At 42.8% G+C, this 22,356-nt stretch overlaps 12 protein-coding genes and 1 non-coding gene across 13 annotated transcripts; 7 read left to right on the top strand and 6 right to left on the bottom strand.

The window, feature by feature from the left end:
* Positions 1-128: 128 nt before the first annotated feature.
* Positions 129-1,955, top strand: V1516DRAFT_674436 (amino acid permease-domain-containing protein). The gene has a single exon (XM_066922086.1). The coding sequence runs from the start codon at positions 205-207 to the stop codon at positions 1,903-1,905; it is 1,701 nt and encodes a 566-aa protein (XP_066777131.1). The 5' UTR covers positions 129-204; the 3' UTR covers positions 1,906-1,955.
* Positions 1,956-3,930: 1,975 nt separating this feature from the next.
* V1516DRAFT_674424 (nucleotide-diphospho-sugar transferase) lies at positions 3,931-5,446 on the top strand. The gene has a single exon (XM_066922085.1). The coding sequence runs from the start codon at positions 4,169-4,171 to the stop codon at positions 5,324-5,326; it is 1,158 nt and encodes a 385-aa protein (XP_066777130.1). The 5' UTR covers positions 3,931-4,168; the 3' UTR covers positions 5,327-5,446.
* V1516DRAFT_674423 (actin family) lies at positions 5,433-6,853 on the bottom strand. Its single transcript, XM_066922084.1, has one exon. It carries the CDS (start codon positions 6,836-6,838, stop codon positions 5,498-5,500), a length of 1,341 nt encoding a protein of 446 aa, XP_066777129.1. The 5' UTR covers positions 6,839-6,853; the 3' UTR covers positions 5,433-5,497.
* On the bottom strand, positions 6,854-8,185 carry V1516DRAFT_707239 (uncharacterized protein). Its single transcript, XM_066924171.1, has 2 exons — positions 8,016-8,185; positions 6,854-7,970 (listed from the first exon to the last, which is right to left on the bottom strand). Exons 1-2 carry the CDS (start codon positions 8,136-8,138, stop codon positions 6,900-6,902), a joined length of 1,194 nt encoding a protein of 397 aa, XP_066777128.1. The 5' UTR covers positions 8,139-8,185; the 3' UTR covers positions 6,854-6,899.
* A 126-nt stretch (positions 8,186-8,311) lies between these two features.
* On the top strand, positions 8,312-10,836 carry V1516DRAFT_674417 (SPOC like C-terminal domain-containing protein). Its single transcript, XM_066922083.1, has 3 exons — positions 8,312-8,837; positions 8,882-9,191; positions 9,250-10,836. The coding sequence occupies exons 1-3, from the start codon at positions 8,781-8,783 to the stop codon at positions 10,644-10,646; spliced, it is 1,764 nt and encodes a 587-aa protein (XP_066777127.1). The 5' UTR covers positions 8,312-8,780; the 3' UTR covers positions 10,647-10,836.
* A 20-nt stretch (positions 10,837-10,856) lies between these two features.
* On the bottom strand, positions 10,857-12,170 carry V1516DRAFT_624248 (Metallo-dependent phosphatase-like protein; the record flags this gene model as incomplete). Its single annotated transcript, XM_066919650.1, has 6 exons — positions 10,857-10,959; positions 11,005-11,077; positions 11,123-11,656; positions 11,706-11,811; positions 11,867-11,908; positions 11,988-12,170. 6 exons carry the CDS (start codon positions 12,168-12,170, stop codon positions 10,857-10,859), a joined length of 1,041 nt encoding a protein of 346 aa, XP_066777126.1.
* Positions 12,171-12,624: 454 nt separating this feature from the next.
* Positions 12,625-12,698, bottom strand: V1516DRAFT_t38. The gene has a single exon. It is a non-coding gene; the product is annotated as a tRNA-Ala (tRNA).
* A 598-nt stretch (positions 12,699-13,296) lies between these two features.
* V1516DRAFT_314397 (pyridoxal phosphate-dependent transferase) lies at positions 13,297-15,279 on the top strand. Its single transcript, XM_066918890.1, has 2 exons — positions 13,297-13,486; positions 13,554-15,279. Exon 2 carries the CDS (start codon positions 13,681-13,683, stop codon positions 15,226-15,228), a length of 1,548 nt encoding a protein of 515 aa, XP_066777125.1. The 5' UTR covers positions 13,297-13,486; positions 13,554-13,680; the 3' UTR covers positions 15,229-15,279.
* A 229-nt stretch (positions 15,280-15,508) lies between these two features.
* V1516DRAFT_624856 (polynucleotide kinase 3 phosphatase-domain-containing protein) lies at positions 15,509-16,327 on the top strand (the record flags this gene model as incomplete). Its single annotated transcript, XM_066919683.1, has 1 exon — positions 15,509-16,327. The coding sequence occupies one exon, from the start codon at positions 15,509-15,511 to the stop codon at positions 16,325-16,327; it is 819 nt and encodes a 272-aa protein (XP_066777124.1).
* Positions 16,328-16,428: 101 nt separating this feature from the next.
* On the top strand, positions 16,429-17,350 carry V1516DRAFT_674408 (kinase-like domain-containing protein). The gene has a single exon (XM_066922082.1). The coding sequence runs from the start codon at positions 16,451-16,453 to the stop codon at positions 17,267-17,269; it is 819 nt and encodes a 272-aa protein (XP_066777123.1). The 5' UTR covers positions 16,429-16,450; the 3' UTR covers positions 17,270-17,350.
* Positions 17,161-18,460, bottom strand: V1516DRAFT_637077 (uncharacterized protein). The gene is made up of 2 exons (XM_066920042.1): positions 17,991-18,460; positions 17,161-17,937 (listed from the first exon to the last, which is right to left on the bottom strand). Exons 1-2 carry the CDS (start codon positions 18,217-18,219, stop codon positions 17,324-17,326), a joined length of 843 nt encoding a protein of 280 aa, XP_066777122.1. The 5' UTR covers positions 18,220-18,460; the 3' UTR covers positions 17,161-17,323.
* Positions 18,461-18,558: 98 nt separating this feature from the next.
* V1516DRAFT_637075 (TIP49 C-terminus-domain-containing protein) lies at positions 18,559-20,276 on the top strand. The gene is made up of 3 exons (XM_066920041.1): positions 18,559-18,652; positions 18,710-19,159; positions 19,216-20,276. Exons 1-3 carry the CDS (start codon positions 18,650-18,652, stop codon positions 20,179-20,181), a joined length of 1,419 nt encoding a protein of 472 aa, XP_066777121.1. The 5' UTR covers positions 18,559-18,649; the 3' UTR covers positions 20,182-20,276.
* Positions 20,169-22,353, bottom strand: V1516DRAFT_637072 (amidase signature domain-containing protein). The gene is made up of 4 exons (XM_066920040.1): positions 21,357-22,353; positions 20,669-21,309; positions 20,460-20,611; positions 20,169-20,404 (listed from the first exon to the last, which is right to left on the bottom strand). Exons 1-4 carry the CDS (start codon positions 22,113-22,115, stop codon positions 20,289-20,291), a joined length of 1,668 nt encoding a protein of 555 aa, XP_066777120.1. The 5' UTR covers positions 22,116-22,353; the 3' UTR covers positions 20,169-20,288.
* Between the last annotated feature and the right edge of the window lie 3 nt (positions 22,354-22,356).

Raw genomic sequence — 22,356 nt, 5'->3', positions numbered from 1 at the left:
AAAGGTGGCTACTACTCAACCTGAACATCACAAGAACACGACCATGCGGCGCTATTGGGAGTATCACGTGTGGCCCGAGACTGAAGCTATCGATAAGATATATAAATGTTATTATTCATAGGTTTAACATTTATCGTATCGTATTGAATTATAGAAAATTGTGTTGAATTTTTCATAAATTGGAAATTATAATTTACTTGTCCAATGACAGATCCTTTGGCTGACACGCCACTTCTTCAGCACGAAAATCAAGAAAGTGTCGAAGAAAATAGGAATGTGGATCATCCTCTGGTACCAACTGCAACTGCTACAACGACCGGTACTTCGTTGTCGCGAAGGACGACCCGAGAAGACATGGCATCTATAGAAGGAGAAGATTTTATAGCTATGGATACGGAATTAGGTGAAGCACTGGCTGGAGTGCCTTCTCATAGCGGACAACCGAAATTGGGTGTGACCTCTGCGATATTTCTCATTCTCAACAAAATGATTGGAACAGGAATTTTCTCGACGCCATCAGGCGTGTTCCTCGCTGTTGGCTCGGTCGGCTGGTCAATAATGATCTGGGTTATAGGCGGCATCTTATCACTTACTGGTCTATCAGTCTTTCTAGAATTCGGACTGGCGATTCCGAAAAACGGCGGAGAAAAGAACTATCTCGAGAGAGTGTACCGGAAACCAAAATACTTGATCACCTGCATCTTTCTGGGTCAGATGATTTTGCTTGGTTTTTCCGCGGGCAATTCTTTAGCATTTGGCAGGTACTTGTTGTTTGCAGCTGGCGTCGACTTCCCTTCCGAGCGAGCATCCCGAATTGTAGCAGTGCTTTGTATCACTGGGGTGGTACTCATTCACGGTTTACATCCCAGTGCGGGAACAGCCTTGTTCAATGGATTGGGCATTTTCAAAGTTTTTCTACTCATTGTTGTCGTAATTGTCGGTGTATTTGCGGTGTTTGGATGGTTACCTATCGAGGATCCTGGGAACTTTGAAGACATGTTCTCCAATGCCGGCTTTGGTGGCGGGGCTTACAACTATGCAACTGGATTATTAAGAGTTGTCTATAGCTATCGCGGCTGGGAAAATGCGAATTATGTGTTAAGTGAACTAGAAAATCCCCGAAGAACGCTAGCCGTCGCTGCACCATTAGCAATTGGCGGAGTCACGATTCTGTATGTGCTCGCAAACGTGGCTTATTTTGCTGTAATTCCGAAAGTCGAGATTGCTCATTCAGGAGTTATTGTCGCAGGGCTATTCTTTCGAAGAGTTTTTGGAGATAGCGCCGGAGCCCGATTATTACCGTTTTTCGTCGCGCTGTCCAACCTGGGGAATGTGCTTGTGGTTTCGTTCGCGCATGCTAGAGTCAATTGTGAGTTTGGGAAAGAGGGGATATTACCATATTCCAAATTTTTTGCCACAGTCAATTGGGTGGGTGCGCCGGTTGCTGGTTTATTTCTCCATTGGATCGTCACTTGTCTAGTACTCACTGTGCCTCCTGCTGGTGAAGCATATGAGTTCATCATTGATCTGAACACATATCCTTCTGCCTGGATTAATGCACTTGTTGCCGGTGGTCTAGTATATCTGCAATATAGCAAGAAAGAGCAATGGTCTTCTCCGTTCAGATCGTACTTGCCCATTACTCTGGCATATTTATTTTCAAACTTCTTTTTAATGTATCTCCCTCTTGTCAAACCGCCGGGCACTAATAGTCATCCAGGAATCACTATTGCTATTTTCGGAATGGGCTGTTTGGCTATGGGTGCTGTATACTGGGTAGTTTGGAGTAAAATCATGCCTTGGCTGGGCAATTACGAGATTGTCGACGAACGTACACAAGATGCGGACGGTAACGAAAATATAAAATATGTCCGAGTGCCGAAAGAAGGTGCTCTTGAAATATAGACAGATGAATAGATTTAGATTGCATTCATATAATATAGTTTTAAACAAAAGTATAGCAGTACTTGCACAGCAAAATAGTATCTAGCTCATGGATGAACAGTTTGGATTATGGCCCAGGTCCTTTCGCGTACAAAGAGAAATTCTCATGCAAGATCGCAACTTTAATAGACCATCGAAAATGTAAAAGTTAAACATTACACCTGGGTCGGATCATCTGCATTTCTGGCCACAAATCGAATGACTATTGGTTGGTCGAATAATTAGCGTTCTCATGTTCCATAGGCTGGGTTATTACAGCATAACGGATACCTCTAACATTTATGATTCCACCACAACAATAGCAATTATTTTTGAATGTCATCGTCTTGTGCGGATAAATGCTCGATTCCAGATTGGTTCCATATTGATATTCATGGTTTTTATCTAGACTTTTTGGAATATTTGTCAAGTAAAGAACAGTTAACCCAAAGGACCAACAAAATTACATCTATCACTATTTACTGGATCTGGCTCGAGATATCTGTACCTGTTGAAAGTATATCAGATTCCGCAGAATCCTCTAGGATCAGTTCAGCAATTTAATACGATTGCATAGTAAAGACTCACGAATCTATTAATTAAAAATAAGACAAACAGGCAGACATGACTGTATATGGCATCCTCAACATTTATCTGAACTATAGCTATTCACAATAGCCTAATAAATTTACCTGGAGCAGCTCACTTTGGTAGTATTGTAAAAATTAAGTTAGATCAGACGTTTCGGACCGGGTGGGGTATGCAGAATGGAAGTGAAGACATGATCTGCCAATTGACAGTTTCATGAGTAGAATAAAGCCGAGCGATTGCCTATTTCTTAACCATAGCAGTGAATGCAATGGTGTTACAGATACATATTAGTCCATTTGCAGATAATTTGCGCAGCCGATCTCTGAATGAGATTTTATCATCTGTGCTTATGACAACTGAGAACAAATCAATATTGATTGAGCAAGAAACCTTATTGAAGTATCAATGCCACATCTTGCTATCTAATATTGAATTAGAGAACAATCAAACTTTGAATCCAATATAAGGATATCTGGACTCTAAGGGGATAAATATACTTCTAGAGAGGTTGGCTGTAGCTCCGCGCTAAAAGTCATCACTCATTTATGGCTGAAAACAAGAGCTGTCCAATTTTAGTACAGAATGGCTGGAGATAAGTATTTGCATATTAGTCTTGTAGAGATTTACAATATTAGTTGAGCATGCATTGGAAATAGTATGAGATTGATACGAGAAAGGATTATAACGTAGTGGTTGTGGGAAGGAAAGTAAATGCATATTTAGTCGTAGCGTGTATTGATGTTACCGACAAGGAGAACAAAGCGAAGTTCATTTGATAACAGAAATATCATAAATTCTCATGCCCCCTTGAAATCTTCTGTCAACATACTTCATTATTCTCATGGATTTGGTTTGCTAAATTTGCGCTTCTATGCCAGAAATACTCAACGGATGAAGATGTACTCGGAACTGTAAGTGAACAATTTCTGGCGAAATTGGTTGAGAACAGCAATCCACTCTAATGCTCTACGTTTGATGGCAATCTGGTATAGCTGTCTCCTGCGGTCAAATTTCATGCAGATAGGTTTGACGATCCTTCTGTTAGATAAAGAACCGGCTAGGAGTGTATTGTTTCAGAAGTTTACGATCATAATGAAGCTTGGTAGAGTACTCCAACATAGAAATGAAACCAATGGTCAGCCCAAAAGTTATTAATTTTATATTTATACTCTGTGACATCTCTAATATAACATTTGCGGGCTATTCTAAATATATTGTCTAATTTAAGGCGACTTGTAGATACTGAGCTGTTCAATTACATAAGAACATTTAGGACTTTACCTAAAACCAGATAATGCATTACTAATGATGTATACGTACTCCTCCACGTGAGAATCAGCAGTTGGGACTGGTGCCGTAGAGATCCCAAGGCGCCGTAGTAAGTTTCTTTAAATTCCCGACCAAAACGACCCCTGACCAAGCTGAAGACTTTCAAACGCAGAATCTGGTTAAATTTTCAGTATTTTAGAACACTTTTAGACGGGTTGGAGTACGTCAGATCGGTTATAAGATAATTTCGGCGACATTCAGCTTTTGTCTATCTCTTTGCGGCAGAATTCGACTCATCTTGACATTTTTGATATCCAGCCGGGGCATTCTTTATATCAGTTACACATACATTGTTGCCTGCTCCAAATGCGAGTATAGCAGCACTATGGGTATACCTCCACACGCGCGCTTTAAGCGTGGACCTTTATTGGTCTCCATTTTCGTTGTTGTTTTATTATATTTTCTCTTTTATTCTTCGTCGATTTCCTCGTCATCGTCAGCGCATCCTTCTGCTGCTGCTTCAAAGCAGGCTGGAAAGGCTGCGGCGGCCCTCGATCTGACGCGGCCCGAGGATACGATCGAGCTCCATAGCAGAATAAGTCGATCGTTGGAGCGATATTTCCCATACGATCCGACCGTGCAAAAGACCTATCCACGCACAGTCTGGCAGACGTGGAAGGTTGGCCGAAATAGTGATCAGTTTCCAACTGTGTTTCGTCGCCGAGCCGACTCCTGGCTCGAGAAGAACCCTGGTTACGCGGTCGAACTGCTCGATGATAATGGTGCGGCAAATTTCATCAGACAGGTCTATGGTGCAGTCCCGGAAGTAATAGAGGCGTACTTTGCCATGCCTGTCCCAGTTTTGCGCGCTGACTTTTTGCGTTATCTTTTTCTTCTTTCCCGGGGAGGCGTCTACTCCGACATCGACACCGTCGACCTAAAACCTATTGATTTATGGCTGCCTTACATTGTCACAGAGCCGACCGAAACCACTAATTCACATTCAACCATCGAGATGTCTGACAATGATGCAGTACAACTACGTGCGCAGATCGAATCGCAGACTGGTCTAGCGGTTGGCATCGAGGCCGACCCTGATCGTCCGGACTGGCACGACTGGTACGCTCGCCGCCTACAGTTCTGTCAATGGACAATTATGGCTAAAAAAGGTCATCCGGTCCTTGTTGATATTGTTGCCAACATCACTGCAGAAACACTACATCGCCGCGCAACAGACAAACTACCTCTGCCTAAAGCCAAAAACGCCGGCTCGATGATTATGGATTGGACAGGACCGGGTATTTGGACTGACACTGTATTCAAATATTTAAATCGAGCCATCCCTGGAACAGATTGGCATTCCATCACAGGCATTAGCAAGGGAAAGATTATTGGCGATATTATTATTATGCCAATTACTGCGTTCAGCCCGGCCGTTGGAACGATGGGCGCTCATGACGTCGGCCACCCTCACGCATTTTCACATCATACTTTCGAAGGCTCCTGGAAACCTGAAAATGAACGACGTATCAATCCTTCATAATTTTTTTCATTCATTATTCCGAGCATGATCTATTTGGATTGTATATAGGATGAGGTTATATCAGACTAGACCCAAGGGTTGTACATAGACAGTGAAAGAGTAGGAATACAATCATTCAAATATATTTAACCAAAGCTATATTACAGACCCATACCACACAATGCAAAATAACTAAATGCATTTTATATGCACTAAATCGGGGTTTTCTCTCCATTCTTCCGCCCCCACCCACATTTTCCGAAATGTGCTCAAGCCAGCTAAAATCGACCCTCCAATCCAAGTCGAATACTTTCGTTCTGGAGGCGCAAAAATCCGGATTTTGATATCTTTCGGAGCTCGTGAGCGAACCTCGGAAAGTAGTCGATCGCCAAACCCGCGCATCAGTGTTGTGCCCCCTGAAAGAACAATATTCGAATATAACGGTCTTCGAAGATCGACGTCGACTTTGCCAATGCATTCGGATAACATATCTGGAATGCCGGGATATTCTAGTCCAAGCAGTGATGGATCAAATAAAACCTCTGGCGCGCGAAACCGCTCGATACCTAAGCGTAATACATGACCGTCCGGTAATGTGAACTCATCTGGCTGTCCGCTGGTTGTAGATGCAATTGCTGCTGTGGTAGGAGCTGTAGTCGTAGTAGGACCCGGATTAGCGATCGATAGAGATACCTGCCTTCGCTGCAATTTACGGGCATCTCTTTCTTCTTTTTTAATATCTAAAGCAACATAACACATCCGTTCCTTCATTGTTCTGACAATTTCCCGTTCTGCAGATGTATGCAATACTGCACCAGTATTTTTGCGCAACTGCACTTCGAGTTCCAGAGTCACATCTCGACCACCCACATCTATTCTCCGAATTGCGTTTGCAATCGCAAATCCTTCATAAACCGGCACAGAGTGGCTCACGCCGTCGCCAGCATCCAGGACTACGCCCGTTGTCCGTCCGGAAGCGTAAAGCGCAAGCACAGCTTGAACCGACAGAAACAGCGCTGGAACATTAAACGTTTCAAAAAATATCTCGGCTGCTCTTTGCCGATTATATCGAGGATTTAGGGGCGCTTCCGTTAGCAATACCGGATGTTCTTCGCTCAGAACTTTTAGCCCATGGCTGTACACAAAGCTCCAGATCCGCTCCATGTCTGCCCAATCATTGACAACGCCATGTTCGAGCGGATACTTTAGTTTCAGAAGACCGCGATGATCTTGCGCCTGTTGTCCAATAAATATATCATCTTCCAAGGCTCCAGCCATCACTCGCGCATGTTTCGGTCGGCCGACATAGCTCGGAAAAAAAACTTGTGGGCGTTCTGCACCTGCAAATCCTGCCTTGATCTCACCTGTCCCATTATCCAGTACAATTGGTTGGTTCAGCAGTACCGACGGCAGATCCATTTCTCTATTGGACTTGGTCTTCTTGTATAGTGAATCAATCTGCTCAAGAACTGATCTACTCCTGTACGCGTCGGCACGCGTAAATGCAGCAGTGCTGAAACACGTACAGGGCATTCGTACCACTACCCAGTCAACAGTTTAGTTGGTTATCTATATTTATATACAAATTCAAAAATTACAGTCCTCTCTGTTCTTCCAAAAAAAATTTGCGAGAACTGATGCATGATTCTTTTGTACACATCGGGCAGGTCATAGCATACTGCTTCGTAGCGACCGCCCCTTGTTTAAGATGATTGATGACTACATCCGCGAGCGCTTCAACAAACACCGGATGACCATTGAGAGAATCCGCGCGTGTGATACCAGTAAATCCTTCTTCCTCCAATTCACCGATGATTTCCAAGTCAAGTTCATGTAGTGTCTCGATATGATCACTCGTGAACGCAATGGGAATCAGCATCATTTTTTGACCCTTTTTCGCAAGCGCCTTCACAGTGTCAGATGTTTGCGCACCGAGCCAGGGAGTTGGACCGACTTGGCTCTGCCAGACAAGACGATACTTATTTTTAAATCCAAGCTTGTTCATCACAGCCCAGACAGTAGCGGCAACTTCTGCCGGATAAGGGTCGCCACGATTGACTACTGACATTGGCAAAGAATGCGCAGAGAACAAGAGAATTACCTCTTCTTGCTCCTCTGGCTTATATGCCGATTCCAATTTAGCTGTAATCAGCTCCGCAAATGAGGACACCAGACCATCATGAGTAGGCCACCGGTCAATAATACTCCAATGAATTGTTCCCTCGGGGTCAAGTTGCTTCGACAATGTCGACAATTCGTTTAAACTAGAGCCGGTCGTCGAACAACTGTACTGAGGATACTGTGTGAATGCAATGGCACGTTTGATTCCAGAGTCGAGAATCTGCTGAAATGCGGTCTCGGTTAACGGGTTCGCATATCGAAAACCAACAAATGGTACATGCGGGCCAGTTTCTGGAGACAGGATATCCAGAATTCTACACATCTCCCGTCCTTGGTACTCCGACCATCTTCGGATTGGTGACCCACCTCCAATTTCACTATAATGTTGCTCGATTTTAGGTGTTCGACGCCAGGAAATAAACCGAGCGATTTGCTTTTGATACTTGCCCAGTGGCATCAAATCTTCATCAGCAAATAGACGATACAAAAAGTTATGGACTTCTGGAATCGTCGCCGGGCCACCCATATTGAGTAGCATGATAGCCTAACAGGTTACTACTAGCTTTGTCCGACATTAACCTGTACGTACAGTAGGTCCTTTCGAACTCGTTAGCGGCGGTATTGAGCCTGGACTGATGTTGTGGGTGGCTAACTGTCTTCGAAGTAACGGCCATTGCCTCAAGTTACAACGAGCTTTAGACCAGAAGTTCATTTTTTCACGAAACAATAAAAAATCAGTAATTACAACTAACTTTAATTATGTGAAATGATATAAACAATATCAATTGAAAAGCTATCTTCTGAAAGGTGGGCCTTATCATGTCGTGACAAAGTCCCAACTGGAGTACATTGTATTCTAGACCAAACAAGTTTATTCATGTGTAAATTTATTTTGAGTTCAATCGAAAACTCTGGATATACGCTGGTTTCTCAGAACCTATATCTCTTGCTATATTGATTTCACTGGCTTCTGAAGAATTGGTTGGGTTCTTAAACTTAGCTGAACTCGGGATATGCCGAGACAACTTCCAAATCGATGTCCAAGGAATACCGGACCGAACAGTCAAGTACCAATTTTCTATTTTCAATCTGCGGTCTCTCACACATACCCTCTTTTTCACAGTTCTGTCCTATTCCACCGAAATAATTCAACTCGTAAGCTCAACGCACTCTTAGCAATGGATCGGCTGTACGCAATGGGTAATATGTACATATTCCGCCGCACGGATTATTACGCGTAGTAATTCGCTGGCCTACTAATGGCCAGCATTTATTCGCGGAGCAGCTAGTCTAATAGAATGTTTAATTAGATATTTTGCATAGTCCGAATCAGCAAATCTATGTGAAATTCAAAATGAGCGAAGGCACAGGAAATCAGGCGGATGATTTTGATGTGGATCTGCTCGAAGAGGTATGAATATCTGGATTGCAGGAATACCGTACTGACGTTTTCAGGACTACAAAAACCAGAAAGATGCTCTGCTGTTCTGCATCGAAGTGTCACCACCAATGCTTGAAATCGTTGAAGCACCATCTGCAGATCTCAACGATAAGCCGATTCAGACATGCGCGCTCCGAATCGGTCTTCGAGCAGCTTATTCAGTATTACAGCAGAGGATCATTGCGACTCCGAGCGATGCTCTTGGAATCTTACTTTTTGGAACCCAGGAAACCACTGACCAGACATATGAAAATTGTCTTATTTTAGTTGGTCTAGATGTTCCTAATGTCCGAGGAATACGTCGGATCCGTGATCTTCTGGAAGGTATACCTTGTGTAACACACTATTGCTCTATTAGCAGATATCCTAACCATTCGCCTAGACGACAACGAATTCGAAAAAGTTTGTAAACCATGCGAAACCATGCCTCCTATTAGTACTATGCTGTTTTGTGCAAATCAGCAATTTGTCTCGCTTAAAGGAACTGGCTACCGATTCCGCCGATTGTTTCTCCTTACAAATACAGATCTGCCGCCTGCGAACAGTCCCAAAGATCGTATAGTTGCGAGAACGCGAGCAAATGATTTGTTCGAGCTTGGCATTCAAATCGAGCCCTTTTTTCTGTGCTCGCCCGCTCGGTCCTTTGACGCTACTAAATTTTATGAAGATATTCTTTATCCCCGACCGACGACTACTGCTCTGGACTCTGACTCAATTCCGTTACGAATCAATATGCAACCTATTTCCACGACCGAGTCATTAATCTTTGAGTCAAATATGAAGGCAAGACAAGTTCCACGTCATGCAATTTTCTCAATTCCAATGGAAATTGTATCAAATGGAAAACTTGTGATTGGGGTTAAAGCGTACGTGTTGTACAAGCATTTGTCACCTTTAAAGACAGTATATGTTTATATCGACGAAACGGGAAAATCAAAAATAGCGCGCTCAAAAGCAGAAGAAATCGTAAAATCAGAGGTCGTCTCTTCCGAGCATGAGAATTTAAATCGTCCTGTTTTCGGAAATTCTCTCGATTCCCGTAGCCAAATTACACGAGGTTTCGCGTTTGGGGGCGGAGTTCTACCATTTACAGATGATGAACTATTGAAACTACGAAATATAGGAGACTTGGGAATCCGAATTATCGGATTCAAACCTCTAACTAGACTACCACTCTGGACTACCAGTAGGCCGTCATACTTTCTGTACCCTACCGAAGAAGAATACGTTGGCTCGATCCGGACCTTTGCCGCTCTACATCAAGTGTTGCTACAAGACCAGAAATATGCTGTCGCTTGGTGCAAACTAACGCAGCGTGCACATCCAATGCTTTGCAACATTGTTGCCGTCGATGAGCAAATAGAGCTCCAAGCTGGCAGAGAAGAGCAAACTCAAGCACCGGGCCTCTTTCTCCTTCGCGTCCCATTTTCTGACGACATCCGTGATCCGCCAGGTATTATCCAAAACTATCTTTCGGCTTCTACTCCAACCGTCGAAAAAGCTTCGCTTGCTATTTCCACTCTGAAAATGAATTTGGGATTCCAGCATATACGCTATCCGAACCCGGTTGTCCAGTGGCACTATAAAGTTCTACAATCGAAAGCACTAGAAGAAGAACTTGACATATCGAAACCGAAAGATAATTCCCTGCCTAAATATAACTCCATCGCTAGTCATTCCTTGGAAGAGGTTTCGCATTGGAAAAAGCGAATTCTAAAAGATCTTCACAAGCAAAGAAGACCGGGAAGAAGTCGAAATCAAAGTAATTTAGATATTTAATACTGTCATTTCTGATATAGTTCTATTATTTCATAATCTTATTACTAACCATTCCATACACCAAGCCTCATCCTATCGAAAGGAGTTCGATTCTACGAAGGTCACATTAAACAAAGCATATTACACTCCAACCGAGTTACAAATCGTGATAAAGAAAGAAAAACCACAGCATAAAAAGCTCTCCGCTCACAGATTACTGTTATGTATTAGTTATATTACAACACAAAAAACCCATTTACTCACCAAAAAATAATCAGGCGTCTTACGTGAAACGGACGGCTCACCTGCCCGAGGACAAGGGTCGAATTGCAAACTAGTCACATTAGAACCATCCAAACGATAAGTTAGTTAGACTTACAAGCTATATTGAAGATTCTCGTCGATCTCCATAATTGCAGCCTGATTACCACATCGGTAACAATAATTTGGGGCTACTTCGTTAGGCTATGCAGACCAATATAAAATCATATCCATACCTGAAAAAATCGTCACTACTTGATGGTCTTGAGACCAATTATAGCCTTCCATGACCAATTGATGCGCACGAGCAACAAGACTAAGGCCGTTCTTATGATTGAATGCTTCTGAAATATCTTGACCAAACGTGTAACCAGCACCGCGCGGTGAGATTCCCCATCCACATCGGTCATCTGGATCAGACCAGAGCAAATCACACATAGGACCTTCATGGGGAACTTCCTGAACTCTATCAAGAGCGCGGATATTATCCAACGAATCGATAGATGGCGAAAGTCCGCCATGTAAACAAAAGATCTGATTCTCAATAAGTGCGGTAAGGGGTAAATAATCAAACAAATCCGTGAAATAACGCCAAACGTTAGGATTTCCATACTTGCGCAAACATTCATCGTAAAATCCATAGACCTGTGTAATCTGACGAGATTCGTGATTTCCACGCAAAATCGTCAGCCTGCTAGGATGACGAATCTTCATAACAACAAGTAAAGTTACAGTCTCAACAGAGTAATAACCTCGATCGACATAGTCGCCTAAGATATGTCAGCATACTTCCCGCGATTAGTTGAAGTATTTATTTACCCATGAATAAATAATTGGTATCGGGATTTGGACCTCCGATTTTAAAAAGCTCCATCAGGTCGTGGAATTGCCCGTGGATGTCTCCACAAACTGTGACAGGGCATTTCTGAAAACATTCAACAAATATTCTAATATCTGTAGATTCTATAACTCATACATACCACATTTTGCACATTTGATTCCTGTAATAAAATATCACGAGCCTAAGTAAAACTCAGTCAACATTGCTCCTTTTGGAATCCCTTCTTTCCCCTTCGCGATCTCGATCTCGGCTCAACTTACCCGATCACAAAGCCTTTTAACATCCTGCTCACTTAGCTGTTTGCAGTCCATGAGCATCTCAATCCAGCGATCTAGTTCATCGTACGATTGAGAGTCATTAGCCGAAGAGTTTTTCGCGTCGATGACGCCTGGAGACAGTGCATGCGACACGGGAGACAAAGAGGATAAGCCCGCGTCAGTCATAGCAACATCTGTATCCATTTTTTTCGTGGATTAATTGCAAAGTAAATATGAAACCGCTGATTTATATAGAAATATATATATAGAAATATAGAACAATTACCAAAAGTATTGCACTAAACTAAACTAGTCGAAATATCAATCGACTTAACGCTCCTCGCATGTGAGATGAGTCTGCTTTTCGCACATCTCTGCCGCCTTCAATCGCCGCACGGTCAAAAATTGACTTTTCGTAATTCGGTATTGTCTACTGAAATTGGCTGGCTTACGGCATATACGCGCACAAGTTTGCTAGCTTATGTAATGACAAAAATAGTCTAACTTTGGGATACAACTTCATGCCTCCAATTTCTAAACTAAATCGATAGCATGATTTTCGATTTTCAAATTTTTGAAAAACTAGATTTTGCAAACAAAACAAAAATACTTGGCAATCAGTCAATTTCAAAAAAAAATTTGGACGACACCGGAATCGAACCGGGGACCTCCCGCATGCTAAGCGGATGTGATAACCAACTACACCAGACGCCCATTTCTTTCATTTATGCATATTTTGGCATAGTCAAAGTTAAAAAACTTTGTGTTCCTGAGCCTTTTATCTACTGCACTTCTGATTTATGGCTTCCGACTCACGTGCTTTAATCTCTCTGGCATTTGTCCCCCCCTTTTGGCATGCTTTTATGAAAAGAGAATTCAGGGGGAACATAAGCAAGCGAAACCAGAGACTGTAGCCAGCGGACTTTTAGCAAACCACCCCATGCAATGTTCAGCGCGAATTCCTAAATTTAAATTCAAAATCTCTTTTATTTAAAGGGTACATTTTCATTTGTTAAATTCAGCTAGACATCAGTTCTGTGAGTACTTTGTTCGCAATTTCACAAAACTAATTCAATCATCGTTCGAAATTGACGTTGTATGGACGCCTTCTGAAAGTGAGCTGAAGACTATCCATTGATCTCACATTAGAAATAAAACGAGACGGCGTAAAAATGCAAGCTACCGCGAGATTCAGGTCTTGATAAGTATACAGCATAGATGGATAGGCCACAAACTCTGTTAGCTGATCTGATATCTCTAGCCTGAATGGCTTGTCACAGGCTCATCGTTCAGTTCTTGTAGGACAACACATCATGAACGAATTAAGATTCACATGGCAGGTAGTTTTCGTCTTCACTATCCGCACATTGTAGTAAATCTACAAGCCTTAGAGGTGATTCTAGGCCAACTGTCTATAACTAAGTGCAGTAATAACTTATTTTGACGAGGTATGAATGGTTTATACGCCGTTCTACGCTTTCTAGACTATTTTGTGACTTATGATGAGTAAACAGCTGAATCATGTGACTTTGGTCGGTGTTTCTGACTAACCTTTGACTGGAATTAGACAAATTTTGGGAATATTGAGAGAATAACGTGTAGCAACCACCGAAAATCTGGATTTAATTCAATTGTATTTCTTTAAATTGCGATAGAACTCGTTTTGTGACTACAATTTCCCAGGTTGAGTTTAATAATGGCAGCAAACGGAACGCACACGAACGGCGACTCGGCTTTGCCAAAGGCAAAAGATCTTTGGCACCATTTATCGCCCGAAGCACTTTCTCGGAGACCTTCTCCGCTTAAAACTGCGTTCAAGTATGCGGTTGATCCACGCATTGTTTCGTTGGGCGGTGGACTACCTCTGCCTGCTTATTTTCCTTTCGAAAAAATTACTGCCACCGCTCCCGAACCTCCTTTCTTGACCTATAACGATCCTGTCAAGTCGAAGGATGCACCTATGCTTACAGTTGAAGTCGGCAGATACAATCATGAACAGGATCCGGGTATGATTCCTTTGGCAACTGCGATGCAGTACGGTCAATCTGATGGTGCACCTCCTCTTTTGAACTGGATCAAAGAGCATACCCGTCTTGTCCATCATCCTCCCTACTCCAACTGGGGTTGTCTCATGACGGTCGGCAATACCCAAGGTCTTGACGCAGCTCTTCGTCTTCTCACCTCCCGTGGTGACTCTATTCTCGCCGAAGAATATACATTCTCGTCCGCTATGGAAACTGCTCACGCACAAGGAGTCCGAAGCGTACCAGTCAAGGTTGATCTCGAGGGTATTCTGCCTACGGAGCTAGAGGCCCAGTTGGCTGCTTGGGAGGGCCCATTGCCCAAGTTCCTTTATACTATTCCTACAGGCCAAAATCCAACTGGCGGTACTCTTTCATCTGAACGTCGAAAAGAAGTGTACAAAGTTCTTTCTAAATATGACATTTTAATTGTCGAAGATGAGCCGTATTATTTTCTGCAAATGGATTCTTATGTTCCCGGTGCGTCAGCCAATGCTCCAACACCTCCACCAACTCTTGCTGAAGACCCCCAGAAGCACATAAAATTTCTGTCTCAGATGGTTACCTCATATCTTTCTTTGGACATTGATGGCCGTGTTTTGCGTTTAGATTCGTTTTCTAAAGTTATGGCGCCAGGCACTCGTCTTGGCTGGATTGTTGCGCAGGAGCCGTTTATCGAACGTCTCATGCGCCAAAATGAAGTATCAATCCAGACTCCGGCCGGTTTTACCCAATCAATTGTATTTTCTCTTCTTAGCAAGTGGGGACAGGATGGGTATCTTGACTGGCTTGTTGAACTCCGCAAGGAATACACCCATCGTAGAAATGTGTGCATTGACGGTCTTGCCGAGTACTTTGTCAAGCCTTCTTCGTTTGCACCAAAGGGACTGACTTCGGTTGTGGAGTGGAAAGCACCGACAGCAGGTATGTTTTTCTGGCTCAAGTTCGACGCCCGTAAGCATCCAAAATACGGTACTTTGACTCCCCTTGAGATTGAGAAAGAGATTTACGAAGCTGCAATTGAACATGGAGTTCTTTTCATTCCCGGCTCTTGGTTCCGTGCTGACCAGGATCCTATTGACGAATCAATCGAACCTGCTGACGACCAACCTGTCGACATTTTTTTCCGCGGTACATTTGCTACTGTACCCCAGGATAAGTTGCTCCAAGGTTTGAAGCTTTTTGCCGAGACAATTGCTACTGAATTTGGATTGTCTCATTGATTTGTCTCTGTATTAAACTGTATTTTGAATAAAAATATTATCGATTAATTGAAGTAATAGATTAGAGCAGTAGACAATATTTGAAGCCGCATAGGTCTATTTCTAACGATAAGTAGTTCTGTTCATGAATGAATCAAGGAAATTCAAAGTTAGAATAAATAACTTGCAGAGGGAAGTAAAGCAAAAAGGATATATGGCTGGATTTGAAAGTAACGATAACAAGTATTTGGCAGAAAAAGGTAAGGCGAAGGAAAGTGAAAAGGAGTTCGAAAATATAGAGATGACGATTAAGAGTCGAAAGCAGCTTGTGACATTATCACAAGCCATCGCATTTCCTGAAACACGTATCAAATGGAGAACTCAAGACAATTCTGTTTTATACGGGATTTACCAGCCAAGTCCCATAGTTCCTGTACTGGATGATTTCGGTAAAAATGTGAAGTTTGCTATTGGAGGTTTTGACCTCGATCATACAGTGATTCTACCGAAGTCAGGGAATCGGTTTGCCCGTGATGAAAAAGACTGGAAATTTCAGTTTGGCAAAGAGCGGACTAGACAAAAGATGCAGAATTACTTGGTGAATTACAACAAACTGGCGAGTCCGGAGCTGGAGGATGGATGTATATCTGATCCGATCGCGACTTGTGTACCAATATTGGTTATTTTCTCAAACCAGGGTGGTATCGTGCTTGATTTGAAAAAAAAACCTAAGCCAGCAAAATTATCTCGTTATCAACAGTTTCAAATCAAACTCGAAGCGGTCTGTCGCCAGATCAATCTACCGATGTATATCATCGCATCCACCAAGAAAGACGAATATCGCAAGCCAAGTACTGGAATGTTTAATCTCGTCTCAGAATTGTTTTGCAATCAATATAAACTTAGTAAAGATCAATCTCGTCGGCTCCTGTTTTCGAATTCAAATTCATTTTACGTTGGTGATGCCGAAGACGCGTCCGTGAACCACTCTGATGACGATTCCCAGTTTGCAAGGGCCATTGGTGTCAAATTCATGAATCCGGGCAACTTTTTTCTTAGTCACGATGATAGGACAGCTACTTTTGCGCCAGAGATCAAGGAAATTGCCGAGATAGTTTAAAGTAGTACTTTTGATAGGTATTCGAATTATTACGTAATCAATCACGTGAACCATTGGCATATCGCGATCCAGTTGAAAATTAACGTTTCTTCTATTCTAATCAGAAACCAAAGCAAACCGAACATGGTGACAGAATCCGAGTCTGAAATTCCAACTCTTCCTCAATTTATAACGGATGCGATCGACACGAGACTAATTTCGCAAGGTGCCGAGGCACTAGTATTTCTCACCTCTCAACATCCATACGTGCGCTCGATGTCAAACATAATCTCGACGAATGTGTCGACTTCGACAGCAGGATATATATTAAAATATCGGCCCCCAAAGGCATACAGGCATCCGACATTGGATGCTCAGTTGACGAAACACCGGACGCTCTCAGAAGCACGATGTTTATATAGACTTTTTTTAGCGGATATAAATGTGCCAGCGTTCATTGGAGCGGATCCGCCTCAAGGACTGATCTGGATGGAGAATATTGAAGGAGTTAGTTTGAAACAATGGATATGGAATCAAGAATTTGAAATGAAAGGCAAAGATGAGCCGGCTTTGCGGTTACAGATAATCAGACCTATTCTACTATCTGTTGGCAACGAAATTGCAAAATTGCATTTTCTAGATATGACACATGGCGATCTCACGACATCGAACATTCTCCTCCGATCGATGCCGCACGAACGGCTACAAGCTGTGATTATAGACTTTGGTCTGGCCCAGCAGTCTACACTAGCAGAGGATAAAGCGGTAGATTTGTATGTCCTCGAGCGCGCGTTCAGTAGTACACATCCGTTACATGCGGAGCAATATGTCGACTGGTTATTGGATGGATACACGGCTGGGTTTGGACGAGGAAGAAAGACGGCAGGATTTAAAGTTAAGGAGATTATGAGAAAACTAGATGCAGTCCGATTGCGAGGAAGAAAACGTAGCATGGTGGGGTAGGAGAATATAGATAACGTCATAGATTTATTTTTTATTCTTTTTTTATTCCTAAAATCACAATTTGGCGAACTTCACAATCCATCCCTGACTATAAACAACCCCTCTATCTGCAACAACACCCGTGATTTTTAAAAGCCACTGCCAATTCCAATCATCCAATGTGGTTACCCCCAGCAAGCCAACCAATCCCGGAACTTCTTCTACCGGGAGAACATCCAGCGTATCATTGTGAGCGAGTAATTTGACCCCACTTTTCTTTGCGAGCGATATCAGACTAGGTGGTAAAACGCAGCAATCGCGGATATTGATCTGGTTCACAGTCGGGACAGCAAGACCGGACTTTTCACTAAACGTAACTAAAGCGGCTAGTCTGGCAGTTGAAAATTCAGATACACCTAGATTTTGGATTCCGTATTTTGCTGCTAACTGACTGGCAGATGACCAGACGTCTAGAATATCGTGAGCTAGACCAGACGATTGGTCTAAGTTCCTGTCTTCATCATCATCGTCATCGTCGTTATCCGAAAACGTGATTTCTGGAAATGAGAGTATTAGAGATGTCGTGAATGGTGCAGAACTGGAAATTTCAGCGGATAATCTTCGTAATGCGCTATCCAAAGCTCTAATCCGAGCAGACGTACTTGATCCCGTAGGAAAGAATAATTTAGCTAGTATTTTAGAACCTAGGTCACTCGATGCAAATTCAAGGCGACCAACATACCAGACAATTCAAACTTCTTTTGAACAATCTCTTCAGCAGAACAAACAAAAGGCTCTGTCGTGTTCGTTTCGATATCTATCGTTGCTTCTAATCCAACTTCAGCTGATCCTTGCTGTTGACCCTGTTGTTTTTTCCACAAATTGAGCCTGCTCTTGAGTCCTCCAACCGGATTGATTAGATGAGCTTGATGTGAATGCGATACGTTCCCAGTCGAAATAATAACTGACATAATATCTACCGTTCTCTCCAGTTCTTTCCAAAAGTTATAATTCTAATTTTATCTTGCGTAAGGTTTTTAGTCTTTGAAGGTATTACTATCGGACTAGATAGCTGCTTGAGTGATCGATCACGTGTTCAGAATTTAAACTGATTATGTAATGTAAAAAGTCTGAGTTGTATGATTTCAGCATTTCAGCATTTCAACAATTCAGTTAATTGAAATTTCTGGAATAGAAAGGGTCTGAGACTGCTATCGGAAATATAAATAGTTCTCTTAGCATTTGACGTAGTTGGCAAATTTCAAAAATAATTTCTTTCGTATGTAGTCATGTGACGGCAACACACCAAGCAGATTACATATTTGTATGGAAGAATTTGTTTTCCCTGAAACGATTTCCAAATTCAGCAAAACTACTGATACTGCTTATTGATCGATCGAAATGGTGAGCTAAACGATTAAGATTAGAATTCGAAATGTAATTTTTATTCTAATATTATAGTCTTTGTCGAGCATTGCGCAGGTGAAGGAGCTGAGAGGTCTCGGATTGGTTGCGTCTCATTCGCATATCACTGGTCTAGGACTTGAGAGTGATTCGAGTCTGACACCTCGAGAGTCATCGCAAGGAATGATTGGACAAATAAAAGCTCGCAAAGCTGCAGCTGTCACATTGCAAATGATTCGTGAGGGCCAGATTGCCGGACGTGCGATTCTAATTGCCGGCCCGCCATCCACTGGAAAAACTGCAATTGCTATGGGTATTGCGCAGAGCTTAGGTGAAGACGTGCCATTTACAATGGTTGCTGGCTCGGAAATTTTTAGTTTGGAAATGAGCAAGACCGAGGCATTAACCCAAGCATTCCGCAAATCAATTGGTGTCAGAATCAAGGAGGAGAGTGAGATCATCGAGGGCGAAGTCGTCGAGATCCAGATTGACAGATCCATTACCGGCGTATGTTAAAATAACTTCTTTGAAACTCTATGAGTAAAAATATGCTGACAACATAGGGAAACAAACAAGGCAAATTAACCATCAAAACGACCGATATGGAAACTGTTTATGATTTGGGTACAAAAATGATCGAAAGTCTGAGCAAAGAAAAAGTGCTCGCAGGAGATGTAATTTCCATTGATAAAGCCTCTGGAACAATCACCAAGCTTGGAAGATCTTATGCTCGTGCTCGCGACTATGATGCTATGGGTGCCGATACAAAATTCGTCCAGTGTCCAGATGGTGAGATTCAGAAACGCAAGGAAACTGTCCACACGGTATCTCTGCACGAGATTGACGTGATTAATTCTCGAACTCAGGGGTTTTTAGCACTGTTTTCGGGAGACACAGGTGAAATTCGATCAGAAGTGCGTGAGCAAATCAACACTAAAGTTGGTGAATGGAAGGAAGAAGGTAAAGCAGAAATATGCCCCGGTGTCCTATTCATTGATGAGGTCCATATGCTTGATATTGAATGTTTTTCATACATCAATCGCGCGTTGGAGGATGATCTTGCGCCTGTCGTGATCATGGCTACCAACCGAGGAATTTCCCGTACGCGGGGAACAAACTACAAGTCGCCGCATGGACTTCCAGCGGACTTACTTGATCGAGTTATTATTATTCCTACTCTCCCATATTCTAGCGAAGAAATTAGCTCTATTCTTGCTGTTCGGGCTGCGGAAGAAGAAGTCGTTCTTTCAGCAGATGCGCTCGCAATTCTGTCCAAAATTGGAACGGAAACTTCTCTCCGCTACGCCGCAAATTTGATTGCTGTGTCGCATCTCGTTGCCGCGAAGCGGAAGTCCGCGTCAGTGGAGGTAGAAGATGTTAAGAGAAGTTACTCTTTATTTCTAGATAAAGACAGGAGCGTTGAATATCTTAACCAGTTTTCTGAAAGGTTTATTGATGATAACGGTGTAGTTGAGCTGGGTGCTGCTAAATCTATAACTACTACAACAGAAGCAATGGATTTGTCATGATTTGATTTGATATAAAATTCATTAATATTTGTATTTCTAGCTTTGGAGTTATGTGTAACTATAACAGAAAATAGATTCGCGTTCTTGGTAAAGATATTCAGATAACATTAGGCAGTAAGAATGTCCATAACACGCTTAGTACCGGCCAAAGTTTTCTCCTCCGTCAATCGTCCACCAATAAGTTGCAAATTGATCGGCATTCCATCCATAGTCTCGGGGTTCCCTAAGAAAAAGTTATGAATTTGAGTGGCTTCAAAAATATAATGAGTAGAACTTACAGACTGGCCAATTCGCGGCGTCCCAGTCATTTCGAGGAACATAGGACTTCTGCTCTTCTGTAAGCGCATCAATTTCCTTATCAACGCAGTCAACAGGAAAGACAGTGGTTGTATAGTCAAGTCCATTCCAGGCACGTGTATATCCAACCCAGCTGGAACATATCAGTTATTAAAATTATCTATTGCAAATGATTCGATAATGAACAAACCTTGTTTTCGTAACTGGCACAGCAGGATGAGGACAACCTGGTGCAATGATAAAATCAATTGGCTCGCCAGTTGAAGTAACTTTTGCAGTCGCATTCCAGCGATCAAGATACTTTTTCTGAAGCTCGCGCTTGAGGACCATAGCATGCCAATACTCAGGGATCGATATCGGTGGGTTCCGATTCACCATCGCTTTCACATAAGGCATATAGGGCTCTCCGAGCTTCTCGACGTCAGATCGAACGTCTTCGCCGCCATCTGCTGAGTAAAATTTATTGAGAATCGGGACCAGTTCGGAATGTAAGTCCGGCGCAGACCATTCAATAACTTCGTGGCCAGCGGCTCTTAATTTCTCCACTGCAGCATCAAGCACTCGCGCGATAGGAGGGTGGACTCGAACGACACCATCGTCGCGCATAACTCCAAACACAAGCTTTTCTTGTCCCAGAAATTTGTTGTAGATCTCAGCTCGCCAGGGAATAGGGATGCATTTCGGGTCAATGGTCCAGGGCTCATTGTCAATCACAGTCTTGGTGATCGAGGTCAAGGAATTGAGTGTCCGCGTCATAGGACCGATGACACTCGGAACGTGTTCCTGACCGTCAATCGTAACAGGAACACCTTCATATGGAATTCGCCAGGCCTACTTTGCTTAGATTATTGTTTCTGTACTGTAACAAATCAACTCACGCTAGGGCGAAGACCATATCCCCCACCAAAAATTTGGGGAATACGGACAGACCCACCAAGATCAGTTCCCCATCCCATAATGCTCGCTTTCATCGACAATAGAACTCCTTCTCCGCCGGTCGAACCTCCCGGAGTGAAATCGCGGCGACGGGGATTCACAGTCAAACCCCATAGAGGATTATCGCACTCGCACCACATAATACTCTGGGGCAAATTCGTCTTTGCGATAACTACTGCTCCCTCTTTCTCAAAAATCGTCACTAGAACGGCCTCTTTGGATTTATCCTTCACTGGATTGTTCGACCGACTGACATACCCAAGTGTAGTGTCGACTCCGTAGACATTGAACTGATCTTTCAAGGTGATTGGTACGCCGTGATATCTACCACTTGTCTTCCCTTCTCTGATGTAGTACTCGTCTAGTTTCTTTGCTCGCTCTAGAGCCTGTTCAAAAACAACCTCCGAAAAACAATTTGTCAATTGATGAACAACTGTCGCACGCTTAATATAAGCTGAAATAACTTCTTCAGCGGAATACTTTCCCTTTGCGATTTCTGCCGCCAATTCATCCACGTCGTCAATGCTGGTAATTGTCTTATCCTTTTCAGACAAAATGCTGTCTGCCCCACCTTTTTCCACGAAGTCAAACACACATAACTGGTCCGCAGGAGGAAGTTTCGATTTCTCTAGCTTGTAGGGTTCAAGCAGCTTCTCACGGTCCGCGCGTTTCTGGGCAACAATTTCTTGCCAAGTAGACATTTTTCCGATTATTACAATCAATTGATTTCAAAAATATTTTTTTACTGCGGCCGAAATATAGATTGTACAGAAATAATGGGATATAATCTACTTCTGGCCACATTCCCGGGAGTCATTCGATGGATTGCCGTGCTCGGACCGACTTCGAACAATACCGCTGGATAGTAACCGGACTTAGTACAGGCTCAACATTTAATTCAGATTCTAAATAATTAATTAATTACTTCATAACTTCGTTTGG

This window comes from Lipomyces oligophaga (genome assembly GCF_038497815.1).
Source record: "Lipomyces oligophaga strain CBS 7107 unplaced genomic scaffold V1516scaffold_4, whole genome shotgun sequence".
Classification (NCBI taxonomy): Eukaryota; Fungi; Ascomycota; class Lipomycetes; order Lipomycetales; family Lipomycetaceae; genus Lipomyces; species [Lipomyces] oligophaga.
Note: the sequence above shows the minus strand (reverse complement) of the source record. Positions and strands in the feature narration are given on the sequence as shown.

Bases quoted from the DNA above. Each gene is read 5' to 3' on its own strand.
- V1516DRAFT_674436 (XM_066922086.1), top strand. From the start codon at position 205: ATGACAGATCCTTTGGCTGACACGCCACTTCTTCAGCACGAAAATCAA.
- V1516DRAFT_674424 (XM_066922085.1), top strand. From the start codon at position 4,169: ATGGGTATACCTCCACACGCGCGCTTTAAGCGTGGACCTTTATTGGTC.
- V1516DRAFT_674423 (XM_066922084.1), bottom strand. From the start codon at position 6,838: ATGCCCTGTACGTGTTTCAGCACTGCTGCATTTACGCGTGCCGACGCG.
- V1516DRAFT_707239 (XM_066924171.1), bottom strand. From the start codon at position 8,138: ATGAACTTCTGGTCTAAAGCTCGTTGTAACTTGAGGCAATGGCCGTTA. The intron at 7,971-8,015 runs GTACGTACAGGT...GTAACCTGTTAG, and splicing joins CGAGTTCGAAAGGACCTACT to GCTATCATGCTACTCAATAT.
- V1516DRAFT_674417 (XM_066922083.1), top strand. From the start codon at position 8,781: ATGAGCGAAGGCACAGGAAATCAGGCGGATGATTTTGATGTGGATCTG. The intron at 8,838-8,881 runs GTATGAATATCT...TGACGTTTTCAG, and splicing joins ATGTGGATCTGCTCGAAGAG to GACTACAAAAACCAGAAAGA. The intron at 9,192-9,249 runs GTATACCTTGTG...CCATTCGCCTAG, and splicing joins GATCCGTGATCTTCTGGAAG to ACGACAACGAATTCGAAAAA.
- V1516DRAFT_314397 (XM_066918890.1), top strand. From the start codon at position 13,681: ATGGCAGCAAACGGAACGCACACGAACGGCGACTCGGCTTTGCCAAAG.
- V1516DRAFT_674408 (XM_066922082.1), top strand. From the start codon at position 16,451: ATGGTGACAGAATCCGAGTCTGAAATTCCAACTCTTCCTCAATTTATA.
- V1516DRAFT_637077 (XM_066920042.1), bottom strand. From the start codon at position 18,219: ATGTCAGTTATTATTTCGACTGGGAACGTATCGCATTCACATCAAGCT. The intron at 17,938-17,990 runs GTATGTTGGTCG...CTAAAATACTAG, and splicing joins AAAGAAGTTTGAATTGTCTG to CTAAATTATTCTTTCCTACG.
- V1516DRAFT_637075 (XM_066920041.1), top strand. The intron at 19,160-19,215 runs GTATGTTAAAAT...CTGACAACATAG, and splicing joins TTGACAGATCCATTACCGGC to GGAAACAAACAAGGCAAATT.
- V1516DRAFT_637072 (XM_066920040.1), bottom strand. From the start codon at position 22,115: ATGTCTACTTGGCAAGAAATTGTTGCCCAGAAACGCGCGGACCGTGAG. The intron at 20,612-20,668 runs GTTTGTTCATTA...GATATGTTCCAG, and splicing joins GTGCCAGTTACGAAAACAAG to CTGGGTTGGATATACACGTG. The intron at 20,405-20,459 runs GTAAGTTCTACT...ACTTTTTCTTAG, and splicing joins CGCCGCGAATTGGCCAGTCT to GGAACCCCGAGACTATGGAT.